We start from the raw sequence: 14,244 nt of genomic DNA, 5'->3' as shown, positions 1-14,244 counted from the left end.
TCAAATATTTCAAACAGATACATGTAGAAAAATGTGAACATCCATAGGAGGATAAACAGCCGGGCATGGTGGCACATGCCAGTAATCCCAGCACTTGAGAGGCTAAGACAAGAGGATTGTTTCAAGTTCAAGGCCAGCCTGAACTACATGGCAAGACCCTGTTTCCAAAAAAAGGAAAGTCAAAGCAGTGGGTACTTTTAAGAAAGATGGAGAAAACAGGAATGTATCTGTAATGTTTTAGTTATTCATCTGCCTGGTAAGTAAGAATATTACCTCTTTTAAATTCCTAAAATAGTTCATTTTTAGTAAACATTCCAGACACCAAAGAGTTCTTATTCAGAGTCACACCACTATCTGATTTCCTGAAATGTACCAGTGAAACCAAAATTGAAACAGCACAAACCCCTGTTCTTTTCCACTCAGCAATCACGGGACTCAAACTTTATATAGAGCGCATTACTAACAGTGAACAGGAAAAGGAAGCATCAGGCTCCAGCCTGGGTCCTGTAGATGCACTCAGAAAAGCCTCACATAAAACAGAGATAGGGAAGTAATTCCTGCTTCTTAACAAAAGTGATCATCACTTTCTACTTTAACATTTTCAACTCTTTGGGTGTAACATACTGTACAATGATGCTGTTATATAAAAATGTTTAACTTTCTGCTATGTAACCTTAGAAAAACTGGTCTTTCAACAGAGATTCCTGTTGCTTGTTCTTTATTGAAGGAATTGGTAAAGGTCACTGCTGAATGATATGCAGTATCTGTGATTCTACAGGCCTGGTACCCTCAGGGCCTACAATTCTCCCTCCTGGTGTTGTGCTTGTGCCCTTTTCTCTATTAGCTGTTGCTGGCTCTTATGCATCAAACACTGACTTCCTGCTTCTCCTTTACAGACCTCTGGAGACTCAGAACTGGCAAAAGGCTTTGAAGAAAAGTACAAAGTCAGGAAAACATGGAAGGAAAGACAGACGTGGCTTTTCGAATCTTAGCAGAGTTGTGAAAACCTTTCAGACGTTACTTTATCTGTAGCTTACATAAAATAGTGATTTAGACATGAGTCCCGAAGAAGAATTACAAATCAATAAAGCTGACAACAGTTAAAATTCAGGTTTGGGTTGGCAAAAAGGCTTGTAGTAGGTGATTTGGATGCTGATATCATAACCTTGGCTCGTTCTAAACTCTTCGTATGTCTAGAACTATTTCCTGCTCATTATCCCACCAGTGACTGGACAGTGTGTTTATTCTGCATGGCACCATCCTATGTATTTTAGACCTGAAATCTTAAGATGAGCTGGAATAAACTCACTCCGTAAAGTTAGGGTCACAGTCAGTGCCAAGTGCATGCTGCCCCTTCACCATATGGGAAAAGGAGGCACAGACAGTGAGGGGAAGAAACTGCTCATGACCTTTAAACTATCCCACAACCCCGAAAGCTGATGTTCTGCCTGTAAATGGCTTCTGGCCTCCTGACCCTCTGCTCCAGTTCTTGATCTATTTATACTGCAACATTAAAACATTTTGAATGTTGACGCTCCAATCTCATGATCTCATGGTTCACACTCCCGCAGCCATTCACTGAGATGAGCTTCTCTACTTCGTTCCACCATCCTGCACTTCGAATTCAGGACTGGGGTCGGCACAGAATGCACCAGGCTTCTGACTCGGCAGCCTCTGGTAATGCTCCACCGAGGGATGTATCATCCCCAGCCTACTCAAGTCCCTCCCGCAACAGCTACCAAAAAAATTCCCCTACTGAGAAGTGCTATTTATGAGAAGGGGTGGCTGCTTTGTGACTCACACTGTTTCATTAAAAGATTTTTTTTTCCAAACAAATTTCAGTAGAGAAATCCAAAGGTTTTCCAAACTGCAGCAAAATAGAACAGCTCACAATAGTATTTCTCAAAGGTCTGCCACTTCAATAGGAAAGTCCTATACCTCAAAACAATGGAAACGTTTAGATTCACTTAACTTTCTGTGTTGCATTTGGCCTCTGAGAGAGGAATTAGGAAATGGACTAACACGGCCAACATGACTGGGCTCGTCAGCTATTAAAACAGAAGACAGATAGCTTGCAAGTCAGCCTCACTGCAGGTCTCAAGACTCTCCTACAGCTCTCCAAGGTAACTGGCTTCAGTGGTATGAATGTTTCACCTGACCACAGCTAAAGAAATCTGATAATCTATAATCTACAGTACACACAGGTATTGGGGTGCTTGTTATACTGTAGTAGTAAACAGTGTTCAAGTTTTTTGAAGTTGGACACAGCACATACCTGTAACTCTCAGCTTCTCAGGACACTGAAGGAGGAGGGTCAGAGGATCTCAAGTTCAAGACTAGTCTGGGCAACTTAGCAAGACCCTGTCCAACATAAAAATGTTTAAAAAGGGCTGGTGATAGAGCTCAGTGGTAGAGCATTTGGCTAGCATGCCAAGTATCAACCACTTCATAGGAGAGTAAGACCCTAGGTTCTAGTCTCATGTCCAAAAAAAAAAAAAAGTTTTTTTGAAAAGCTAGCTTAGAAGGTTTTATACCTTAGATACATAAATTATCTAAGTGGTATAAAGCAATTATTATAGAAAGTTAATTTGTTCAGGATCCCAAGGGCTCTTTCAAATCCTTGTTAGGATTCCCAGAATCCTTAGGCATCAGGATAAAACAATCCTAACAGCTCTCTTTAAGGACAGTTACCTTTGTCAGCAGGAAAAAAGGTTGAGATGGAAGTAAACAAAAAAGATCTCCAAAGAGCAGAGAAATGTGGCAAAATGACCATTCCAGCTGGGATATGAGATAGTAAATTCTTCTAGCTCTGTCCCAGATATTTGAGTAACTCCAGATTTCAGTTTTTCCCACATGGTAACAAAACAACTCTGACTTAACAGACTGATACTAAATAATACAGTACAGAAAAACAATATTTTCAGAACAGCTTTTAGTGAATAATGACTTAATCATAGTTTTGTTTTGTTTTTGAAGTACCTGGAATTGAACTCAGAGCCTTATGCATACAAAAGCAAGTGCTCTACCACTGAGCTACATTTCCAGCTCCTTTTATATTTTATTTTGAGACAGCCTTTTGCAAAACTACCCAATGTGGCCTCAAACTTGTGATCCTGCCTTGGTCTCCCAAGTACCTGAGATTGTAGGAATGTAGCACCACACTCAGCATTAATTAAACTTTTTGGAAGGTACCATCATGCTCAGCTTTAATTGTACATTTCAAAATGGTGAGGACAGAATTGAGTGTGACAGCACACATCTATGACCCCAGCCCTTGGGAGGCTGAAGCAGGAGGATTACAAATTCCAGGCCAACCCAGGCAATTTAGCAAACCTTGTCTCAAAAAACAAAAAAAGGGGGCAAATGAATTGAACAGATACTTCTCAAAAGAAGAACCAATGGTCAACAAGGACATGACAAAATACTCAACATCTTTAATCACTAAGGAAATGCAAATCAAAACTACACTGAGATTCCATCTCATCCTAGTCAGAATGGCTCTGATGAAGAATACAAAAACAATAAATACTGGTAAGGATGGGGGAGGCGTGAGTGATGGCAGAAATGCACATTAGTATAGCCACTATAGAAACCAGTATGGCAGTGCCTCAAAAAAACTAATACGAAATCTACCATTTGACATAGCTATACCACTCGCCGGTATACAAAGCAGTTAAAATCAGTATATACGTAAGTATATACAGTATATACCCCTGAATACTCATCTTTACTGTGGCACACAGGACATGAAACCATATGGATAAAGATAATAGGGTACATATACAGAATGGAGTATGACAAACATTACATGATCCCCACAAAAAGTATAATCTAAACAAGAGGACAAGCAGGAGACCATTAGATAAGGGAAAAGGGAAGGGGATATAGGGGGTGGTCATAGGGGAAATAGATATGAGCAAACGTAAACATTAAAATCCTCCAACATGAAACTAGGGGGAAGGCAGGGTAAGAGGGATGATGAGAGGAAAAAATGCCCAAAGCATGTTATGTATATGTAAAAACAGCCCACATGAAACCTACTACTCTGTATAACCAATTTAAGAAGTAAAAAAATAAAACAGGGAGGAGATAGTACATGTATTTTACCACACTAAAAAACAAATGGGATCAGGTGAGGTGGCGCATGCCTGTGATCCCAGCACTCAGGAGGCTGAGGCAGAAGGACTGCTGTGAATTCAAAACCAGTTTGGGCTACATAGCAGGTTCAAGGCTAGCCTGAACTACAGAGCAAGATCCTGCCTCACAAAACAAACAATGCCTCTACTCCCCATTCGGAAATGCCAGTGTTGTAGAGCTCAGAGACCTACAGTTAAAAACATCAAAGAGGAAATTTCCCTATGGGTACTTTGAAGCCTGGGATAAATTTTACAAAGACCGATTTTAAAAAGTGGTGAATCATGCTTCTAGAAAACGGTGTTCAATGACCAGAAAGAAAAGTGGCTCTAGGGATGACAGAGATACTAAAGTCAAAGGATGAACACCAAGAGTTTGAAAAACAGATCTTTTGATACTGTGATTGAGAAGACAGAGGATCCTTTTCTCTTCGCTCTCTCTATGTCTTTTTGAGACAGGGTTTCACTACGCAGTTTAGGCTGGCCTTCAACTTACTTATGTAGCCTAGGTTGGTCTCAAAACTCACAGCAATCTTCCTGCTTCCACCTCCTGAGTGTGGGGATTACAGGTGTGTACCACCAGGCCCAATCTCAAAAGGATTTTTTATGCTGGCATATGAGAAATTTCTTAGTAGGTACTCGATTGGAATAACAAAAAAAAAAAAAAAAAAAAAAAAGGCCACTTGCCCCAGCCCAGAAATAGAGTTTAAGGAAAAAACAAAGTGTGACTGAAGGGTAGAGAAGAAACACACCACATAGCAGCCTCATGACAAACACCTGAATTTGTGCATTCAACAGAAAAAGAAGCCGGACGTGGCAGGACAAGTCTGCAATCCCAGTACTTGGGAGGCTGAAGCAGGAGGATCATTGGGAGCTCAAGGCCAGCCTGAACTGCATAGTGAAACCCTGTCTCAATAAAGACTGGGCAGGGAGGGGCGGGGGGGACAGGGCAGGACAGAAAAACTCATAAAGATACAACAGTGGTGTTGAACCTATGGCATGCATGCCACAGCCAACTGTTCAGTATTACTGAAAGTTCTACAAGATTCACCATCACTGTCTACCAGCTGTAATATACAGACTCTTAAGGAGAAAGCAAAGATTTTTGGGAAGAACAGCAATGTCAATCATTTTTACAATAAATATATATACTCCCAACACCTACAATAGATCCTGGCATACTACAGGCCCTCAGTAAATAGCAACTGAATAAACCAATGTCTTAGCTCCACAGGTCTCTACACAAGCAGAGAGAAAAGGAAAATAGGAATTCCGTCTACTTTGTTCTGATTCATCCTGAGTTAGTTATCTAGCTGCCTGGAAAGGCCAGCATGAAAGGGGACAAAATTCAGTCAGTCCTTCAAAAGCACAGGCAGCCAAAGGCAGCTGGGCCTTAGAAGAAAAATCAAGAAGGAAGACAAGCACAGAAGGGAAGGGGACAGTGCCACAATCACAGTACCTTCTGTTCAAAGCAACTTCAACGCTCAGGGCCAAGGCAGATTGGATTATACCTCTAAGGTCGCTGAAAAATGTTTAGTTCCACGTAAAAGAAAGCCACTAAATAATTAAGAATGTGCTTGCTGGCTGAACCTACCCCCTGGACGCCGCAGAGAAAAAGGTTTGTATGGATCCTGCCCAGGAAATACATCACTAGTTTAGTAACACTGAAAACAGCACTAATGAAAATACCAAAAACAGCATTCAGAGCTCTTTCTCCATTTTGAAAGAGAAAAACTAAATCCCAGAAAAGCTGAGTTTTTGAGACTGACACTCTTCTGACCATACTTTCAGAATCTTTTGTTTCAAATTCAGATTCTGGGGTCTGTCCTCAGCTCTACTGAATGCTGGGAATCATTCACTGTTACTGAGAACTCCCCAGAGAACATGGAGCACAGTAAAATTTAAGGATGCTTTGGAATCATTCACAGAAATCAAGAAAGCTCATTTGAACCTGCCTCTTGTTGCACATCCAAGAACACTATAAATTCTTATCATGCCTCCCCTAACTTTAGAGTTCATAGGATCCTGTGAATTCTCCCTCTCTCTTGCCTCCCAACAGATGAAGGTGGTAATCCTAGACTAGCAAAACCAGACAGAGCTCAGGGTAAACAGTCTTATCAGCCCAGAAACTCCTCTCAGCTGCCTCCTTAAAGTTAAACTTGGTTCTTTATTTGCTCTATACTTGAAGGTCAATCTTTGGGCCACCACTCACCCCTTATTTAAATGGTACAAAAACAAAAACCAGTCTATTGGATCCAAAGATAACCTGTGTCTTAATGAGCAATTAAAATTTGAAGTGAAAGGTGCCAAATCTCTGTGAGTCCCTCTTGTCAAGTCTATATCCACAGTGCTACAAAACCACCTGACACAGACTGGGCCATGGCAAAACTTGGAAAAGAAACAGAAATGTATACGTATCAATCATTCTAAAAGACTGTTGGCTTTAGGTTTTGGGCTAAGTTGAATAGTAACATACTATTGTTAAAAACGCCCCCCGCCCTTTTTGTACTGAGATTCTAACTCAGGACCTTGCACTTGCCAGGCAGGCACTTGCGCCACTGAGCTATATCCCCAGGCTCAAAACACCCTTTCTTTTTTATTTTTTTAAACACCCCTTCTAAAAGGTTAGCAGGAGCAAGACCAATGTCCCATTTAGGCCACTACATGTGCTCTAGAAAGTTTTTTCCAATTTTGCCACTGGCACAAGTGAGGTTTAGTTCTGTAACTAACTGCATTAAAATTTTGGTGCCAAATAAGCTTGGGTTGAATATCACACTTGTAAAAATACAAAACATACTCTTTCTCTCAAAAGGAACTAGAGCTCTCTTTCTTTGGTAAGAGTGACCTGGCCTAGAGTGTTCCCTGTGACACATTTGGAGTCAGTCTCTGCATGTACACATTCCATAAAACAAACACTTAAGATCTGAACCATTGCTGCTTGCAGTGCCTTTCAAGCCTCATAAGGAATAGCTAACTGCAAACCTCAAGAAATTACTTATACTTCAAGGTAAAGTAAACCCTCTTGGTAATAGAAAATTAAAAATTCTGCCTTAAAAGTCTTAGCTGGGAAAAAAAAAAAAGAAAAAAGAAAAAAAAGTCTTAGCTGGGCATGGTGGCAAATACCTGTAATCCACACACTCTAGCAGGAGGATTACAAACTCAAGGCCAGCCTGTCCTACATAGTGAGACCCTGTCTAAGAAAATAAAATACAACACCCACACATGCGTGTATGCATACACACACACACACACACAGAAGTCCTCATTTAGAACTTTTGCAGTATAGGGTCCACACCATGCTTTTTGGAAACCACAGAATGCTTTTCCTTCTGTGGAAACCATATAAAGGCCCATTACCTCTCGCACACCTACAGTGGCAGACAAAGAGGCTTTCTGATCCATTTCAACAGAGCTGGCAACTCTCTCATTAGTTAAGAATAGAGAAAATTAAATCACTTGAGAACCCTATTGTGGCAGCCAAATAGAACCTGGAAGACATCCTGCTAGCATGTTCAGAGACTTATCAAAAGTTACCTCTGCTCAGATTTGAGTGATGGCTTGGTGACAACAGTGAACAGCTTGGCATTTCTGAATGTGGACATGTACACACACACACACACACACACACACACACACACAAGACTAAAAACCACAGTGAAACCATCAGTGAACAGCCATTTTATAGTAGGACCCAGAAAGCAACCATTCCAACATGATGGATCTTCCATGTTTTCACCCCACATCTGGACACCCCCATTCTGAGACGTACAGGACAACAACAAAAGAATGTCCAGCCCTCCAGAAGAGCAGCCAACCAGAAGGTGCTGCCAATGTCGCCTTATAACAGAAGTGGCACTTGCACAGTAACAAGAGGGTACCCTAGCTGCTTAGGAAGGCAGCTCTCCTCTGTGAAGTCACCGTGATCCACAGACCACCACACAGGTGACATCAGACAGCACCAGCATCTTTCCACTCGGGAGCTACATCGGTAAGTAGTGCTATACAATTCAGGTTGGCCCTGAACTCACTATGTAGCCCAGGCAGGCCTGGAGCTCATGGTAGTCCTCCTGCCTCTGCCTCCCAAGTACTGGGATTACAAACCCGCATCTCCAGTCCCACTTCTGCTACCTAAAACTTACTAGCTGTCTGATCTTAAGTGGATTCCTTAGTCTCCCCCTAAACTCGCTTCCTCACAGAAAAGGAAATAATAGCTTACTAAAGATGATGAGATGATGGACATAAACCACTCAAATTCACACTGGGAAATGCCTGTACTAGGTAGCAAGGCATAGTGGAAGAGTTACAGCAGGGATGAAAAGACAATCCTGCTCATGGAGCTTAGAATGTAGTCAAAATGTAAGCAAAAAAAGGAAACTGATAAGTAAAACACTTACCAAGTATGTTAAAAACTATTAGCCAGTGTGGTGGTACATGCCTGTAATCCTAGCACTCAGGAGGCTGAGGTAGGAGAATTGCTGCAAGGTCGAGATCAGCCTGGGCTACAAAGTGAGCTCAAGACCAACCTAAACTGCACAGCAAGACCCTGTCTCAAAAGACTGAAGAAAAAAAAAAAAAAAAAAACTAAACTAAACTAAAGCACACTGGGTGTGCTGGTCCATGCCAATAATTCCAGGCATACAAAAGGCTGATGCCAGAGAAACTCGAGTTCAAGGTCAGTCTGGGCAACTCAGTGAGACCCTATCTCAAAATAAAAACGATTGGGGCTGGGGATTTAGCTCAGTGGCATAAACACCTGCCTTTCAAGCACATGGTCGGGAGTTCCATCCCCGGTACCAGTAAAAAAATTAAAAATAAAAAAAGTTGAAGTTGTTAACACACCAAGAAAACAACAACAACAAAATGGCCTTTCCTAAGATTCTTTCCAGTACTGACTGCTACACCAATGGTTTTGTTATTAGCGATATTGTTTGCAGTATTGAAAATTAAACCTATGGGGCTAGGGATTTAGCTCAGCAGCATAAGCGCCTGCCTTGTAAGCAGGTGGTCGTGAGTTCAATACTTGGTACTGATTTTTAAAAAAAAGAAAAAGAAAAAAGAAAATTAAACCTAGGACACTATCACTGAGCTACATCCTCAGCCCTTTTTATTTTGAGACAGGGTCTCACTAAACTACTCTGGCTAACCTTGAACTACCAATCTTCCTGACTCAGACTCCCAAGTAGCTGGGGTTACAACTTGCACCACCATACCACTAGGATAGACCAGTTTTTAAGGATGGGCCAGTGTTTAAAAACTGATCTCCGAGGGAAATTTTCATTTAAGCCTAAAGGATCCAAAGAAGCCATCCGTGTGAAGAATGGAAGGAAAAGCATTCCCACCATGGGGAACAGGATGTGCAGGGTCAGAGCACAGGGAAGCACAGGAACTCAGAAAACAAATGTGGCCGCAGTGCATCATCTCACAGGACTTGGGGACCAACCCTAGGGACCCTTGTGGACTGCCACTGCTGAGAATTACCACGTCTATTTTTAAAATAGCAAACATGAGGCTAGAGAGTGCTTCTGTGTATCTTGCCCAAGGTCACAGTTATTCAGGATTTGAGACTGGGACCCTTCCTTATTCTACTTTGGGAAGCAACTTGAGCCTGCTGTTTACACATATTTCAGTAACAACTGCTTTCTGTGCCATGAAGAGTCCCCAAAACACCTTGAAAACACAAGCAACAGTACCACATCAACTTCCAAGTATCTTATCAATTATGCATTAAAATCCCTACCCTTGGAATATTACCAAGGTTACAAGAGCTGCTCAAACCTGAGTCAAAGGCTCTAAAGTAGATACGAACTTCTTTTCTTACAGCAATGAACAAAAGAAGGGGATGTCCCAGAAAATCCCAGGGTCTGCTGATGGAGTGAGACAGAACCACAGCTGCAGATGAGGGCTCATCTCAAATGAACTGCAGAGGAAAAGCTAATTACTTGGGGGAGCCGGGGGATGCATCTCTAAAGTAGTGCTTCTCAATCAGAGTGGTACCTCACCACAAAGGGAATTTGAGAATTTGTAGACATTTTGGGGTTAACTGCAAGATGTTACTGGTATATGGTGAGTTGAGCCAAGTGTATGCTTAATGCTTTGGAAAAAGACACGATGCTCGTATACAATACAGAATGTTATTACCAGAATATTAAAAGCAGCCTTACATATACACACTTTAGACACTCCTCCATAAAAGACAGACAAGCTCCAACTTTTTCCGTATCCTCATGGCTAGTGGGTTAAGTTTTTGCACATGAGGAGCATGCAATTTCGGAACTCTTTTGTAGGCTCAAAACTCTAGCATGGAACCTAGTAGAGGGATAAAGATAAAGAAGTTTCTAGTAGGAGGCAGACTTGAGAAATTTTAGCAAAAAGAGAATCCCCTTCCATGAAAATCTTTATTACATTTGTTTTGCTACACACAAAATTCCATGATTTTAGATGTTTTCCAGTGCTTTTCAGTTTAAAATCAGATACTAATGACAGTTCTTTTAAAAACCATAATCATTTCACAAAAACAGCTGACACTTTCTGGCCTGAACTACATTAGCAGGATTAATTTCAAGACGCCTAAAGCTAATCAGACGCCTGAAAGTGCCAATGGCAAATCTGTGTCTCTTCTTCAGGACAGTGCTATAAAGATCACAGAAACTCCAAACATATTTAGAGGACTGTTCTGGGCCTCAATGCCATTTTAATAATGATTCAAAAGCTACTTTCAGGTCCTACACTAAATTTGTCATCATGCCCCCCCCAATTATTTCACAAATTAAAGTTTATAGAACAAAAAAGAAAGGGAAACTTTGCAGGAAAAAACAGAGAAATACAAAAAGCCTATGCTATTTTCAGAGAACAGCAATTCCCCATAAAATACCCTAAGGACAGGAAAAATTATTTCTCCTATACAATACCTAACATTTCCCAACTCACCCAAAAGAGTCTGAGTATGTACTTTTTTCACTCAGCTTACCAATTAGCAAAGAGCAGCCCCACACCCGCTTTTGGCCAGTTTTTTAGAAGCCTGACCTGCCTTCTCAGGATAGCCAGACAGACCTGTTTTCCTTCAAACCACCTGCCAGGCCTTTCCTGCCCACTAGAGCATGGGAAATTCCCCTTCAGCCTTTAGCTGGCCTGTCACCAAAGTTTACAAAATGAATTCATCCAGATTCTTTCAATCTTTCTCTTCCCCGGTCCTGTGCCAACAAGCCCACCTTGCTGGGTTCTCGGTTAGGAAAAGATGCAGATTCACAAGAAGAGCAGAGCCCTTAGCACAAAGCAGAAGAAAAAGATGGTGGGATGTGAGAGTCCTTGAACCAAGCCTTCTGCATGATCAAAACCCAAGTCCTGCAAAGCCAGAGCTGGAGGCCTTCTATACAGCAGGCCACACCTGTCTATGCCAGCTGCCTGCTCCACTTTAAACAATTCAAATAGATCTCCAGCAGGGTGACAAAACTGGGCATCTCCCTTCTCCCAGCAAGACAGCCTTCACCCAAGCACTAGTCGTCCCCAATTTTATTTCTTTTCACGCTATTTGGGAGACACTTTCTGGTCAAATTGAATCCCACCGCCCCATAAAAGTGAGGTTGACACATCGTTTCGGTGACAAGACTCGCTGTAAGGAAGATGAGAGCTCCTCTCTTAGGATAATGATGCCCATAAATGAGACTCCAGTGGGCAGGCTTTACGGAATCTGCCATCCACAAGTGAGCACACCCTTGGAGTCCCAAAACGCCGGGCTCCGCAGCCTCGAGAAAAGCCTCTTTTCTAGACACGAGGTATCCCATTCATCCTCTGGCATCGGGAACCCAAGGACAGGCAGACAAGAGTGTGCTCCAGACCCAAACCTCAGCACACGTGAGGCCTGAGGCGCCCTGGCGTGCCCTCCCTTGCACCCCACCCTCCGAGGTCTCCGCCACCCGTAGACTCACCACTGTGCGAGCTGAACCACCTGGGTGCGATGTGCAGAGGTAGAGCATCCGCCAGCGAGGCTCGGGAGCCCAGGTACAGCATCCCGTCTCTATGGTGACCGCCGCCCGTCTCTTGGTAACCATTACCGTGGGCATAGGTGGAGTCGGACGCAGACCCTCCGCCGCCAGGCGCCCTTTCGGAGTCGCCAGTCCCCCGGGAGGCAGGGGTGTAGAGGCCAAAGGGCACTCCGCCGGCCGTGCTGGGGTCCATGCCCATGCCCGCCACCGAGCTGACTGAGCGACTACGCAGCCCCATGGCCCCGCTGCCCGTCCGGTAGTGCCCAAAGTGGGGCGCCCCTCCCGGCGGGGGCACGGCGCTGTCATCGGTGGAGACCCCCGGGAAGGGGCCTCGGGAGCGGGTCGCCGTGCTCTGCTTGCCACCCATGCTCGCCCGGGCCCCGATGGGGCAGGAACCTGGAGGCCGAGACCCTCCCCCACTTCTCAGCAGTCGGGGGAGAGCTGGGCTAGCATAAAGGGGGAGGGAGTCAAAAAGGAGACCGAGAGGAAGAAAAGGAAATAAAGGGGGGAAAAAATACAGAAAACCCGCGGGGCGAAAGAGCCAGGCGGGCGGGGACCCCAAACTAAGAATTTAAAACGATCCAAGCCAAACGCATGTTTCCCCTCAAGGTCCAAAGAGGCGCAGTCCGGCGCGGGCGCCGCGCGCCACAGGCCGCCCCCGGGGCCCGAAAGCCGGGGGAGCCGCAGGGACGGAGGGAGGGAGCCGGCGGGCGGGCGCGGGGAGGCGCCGAGGAGGCCGCCCGCCCCACGGGAGCCGGCGGAGCTGGGGGCGCCGGGCGCGTTCCCCGCCTCAGGACGCCGCGACCCTCGACGACGGCCCGGACCCCGCCAGGCCTCGGGCGGGCTGCTGCGCTGGACGGACAGGCGGAGCTCCGGAAGCGGCGGTCGCGTCGCGTCGCGTCGCGATCTCGCTCCAGCCACCGCCGGCCCGGCCAGCCGCGCCGCCCCGCTCGGTCCCGGGCAGCGCTCGCCGGCGCTCCTCGCCGCCGTGGAGACAATGGAGGGCGGCAGAGCGCAGGCGCGGCTCGCGCCCCCTCCCCCTTCGCTCCCCTCCCCTCCCCCCCGCCGGGTTAACCCCTTCGGCGCCCCAGGGTGCCTCCTGGACGGTGACGCCCGACCGGTCCCCGCCCGCCCTCGTCTGGCCTGTGGTCTGGGAAGCCTGAGCTATAAGAGAGAGACGTCTTAAAGCCAGAAGAAAAAGTGGCTAATTATTCAAGGGGCGCCACATAGGGGAGAGAGGCGGCGATGGTTCAAAACGTGGGAAGAAAACGTGAGAAGAAAAAATCACCACCTGGCTCTGAGGGTCGCTGGTCGAGCTCCCCTCCTGGCACAAATTTGCCTCTATAGCACCCTCTGCTGGACGTGCCGTCCATTCTTCCAGTTCCCCATCCCAGAGCCTCCCCGCCCCCAATCAGAAAACAGCATTTAGTGGGGAGGCAGTGAGTGTTTGGAAGCAAAACAGTACAGTAGGGCAGTTCGTGAACCGGAGCTTTGCTGACATTTGATCAGAACTTCCTATTTGGGATTTTAAGAAAACAGGTCGAGAGCCGGGCTGTAATCCCAGCCACCTGGGAAGCTGAGGCTGGAGGATCGTTGCAAGTTCAAGACCAGCCTGAGCTACACAGTGAGTTAGTTCAAGACCAGTTTGAACTGCATAGCGAGACCCTGTCACAAAATGACCAAAAAAGGGGCTGGGGATTTAGCTCAGCGGCATAAGTACCTGTGTTACAAGCAGGCAGTTGTGAGTTCCAACCCCGGTGCCGATAAAAAAAAAGTTAAAAAAAATAAAATAAAAAATGACCAAAAAGAGGAAAGAGAGAGAGAGAGAGAGAGAGAGAGAGAGAGAGAGAGAGAGAAATGGGTCAACTCCTAAGCTAAAAGCATAGAAACAGAATACTGCAGCCAGAACTGACTTTAGAAATTTCTCATCCAAGGTATACCTTTTGTTTTATTTACTGTATATTTCGATATACACCAAAATGCAAGGACACTATGAGCACTAAATATTTTTGAGTGAAACTGCATTTTGCAACAAGAATTTCTCCTCACTTTAACCCTTGTCTTTCTCACACAGTCACCTTGATTCTTTCGTACATTCATGTAGTTTTCAAGTGCTAAGTGCCTTCACT

The 14,244-nt window shown here is 44.8% G+C and overlaps 1 protein-coding gene across 1 annotated transcript in view; it reads right to left on the bottom strand.

Annotated features, from left to right (window-relative positions):
• The window catches only part of Znrf1 (zinc and ring finger 1), a 98,321-nt gene extending 85,244 nt beyond the window's left edge, over nt 1-13,077 (bottom strand). The window contains exon 1 of the mRNA XM_003472093.5: nt 12,059-13,077. Within this exon, the coding sequence (XP_003472141.1) occupies nt 12,059-12,482 (424 nt within the window). The 5' untranslated portion in view covers nt 12,483-13,077. The remainder of the gene's footprint in view (nt 1-12,058) is intronic.
• Between the last annotated feature and the right edge of the window lie 1,167 nt (nt 13,078-14,244).

The sequence above is a fragment of the Cavia porcellus genome, unplaced genomic scaffold, assembly GCF_034190915.1.
Source record: "Cavia porcellus strain 051 isolate PalLab524CR breed Dunkin Hartley unplaced genomic scaffold, mCavPor4.1 scaffold_4, whole genome shotgun sequence".
NCBI classification, from domain to species: Eukaryota; Metazoa; Chordata; class Mammalia; order Rodentia; family Caviidae; genus Cavia; species Cavia porcellus.
This window is presented reverse-complemented; position numbering and strand designations above follow the sequence as displayed.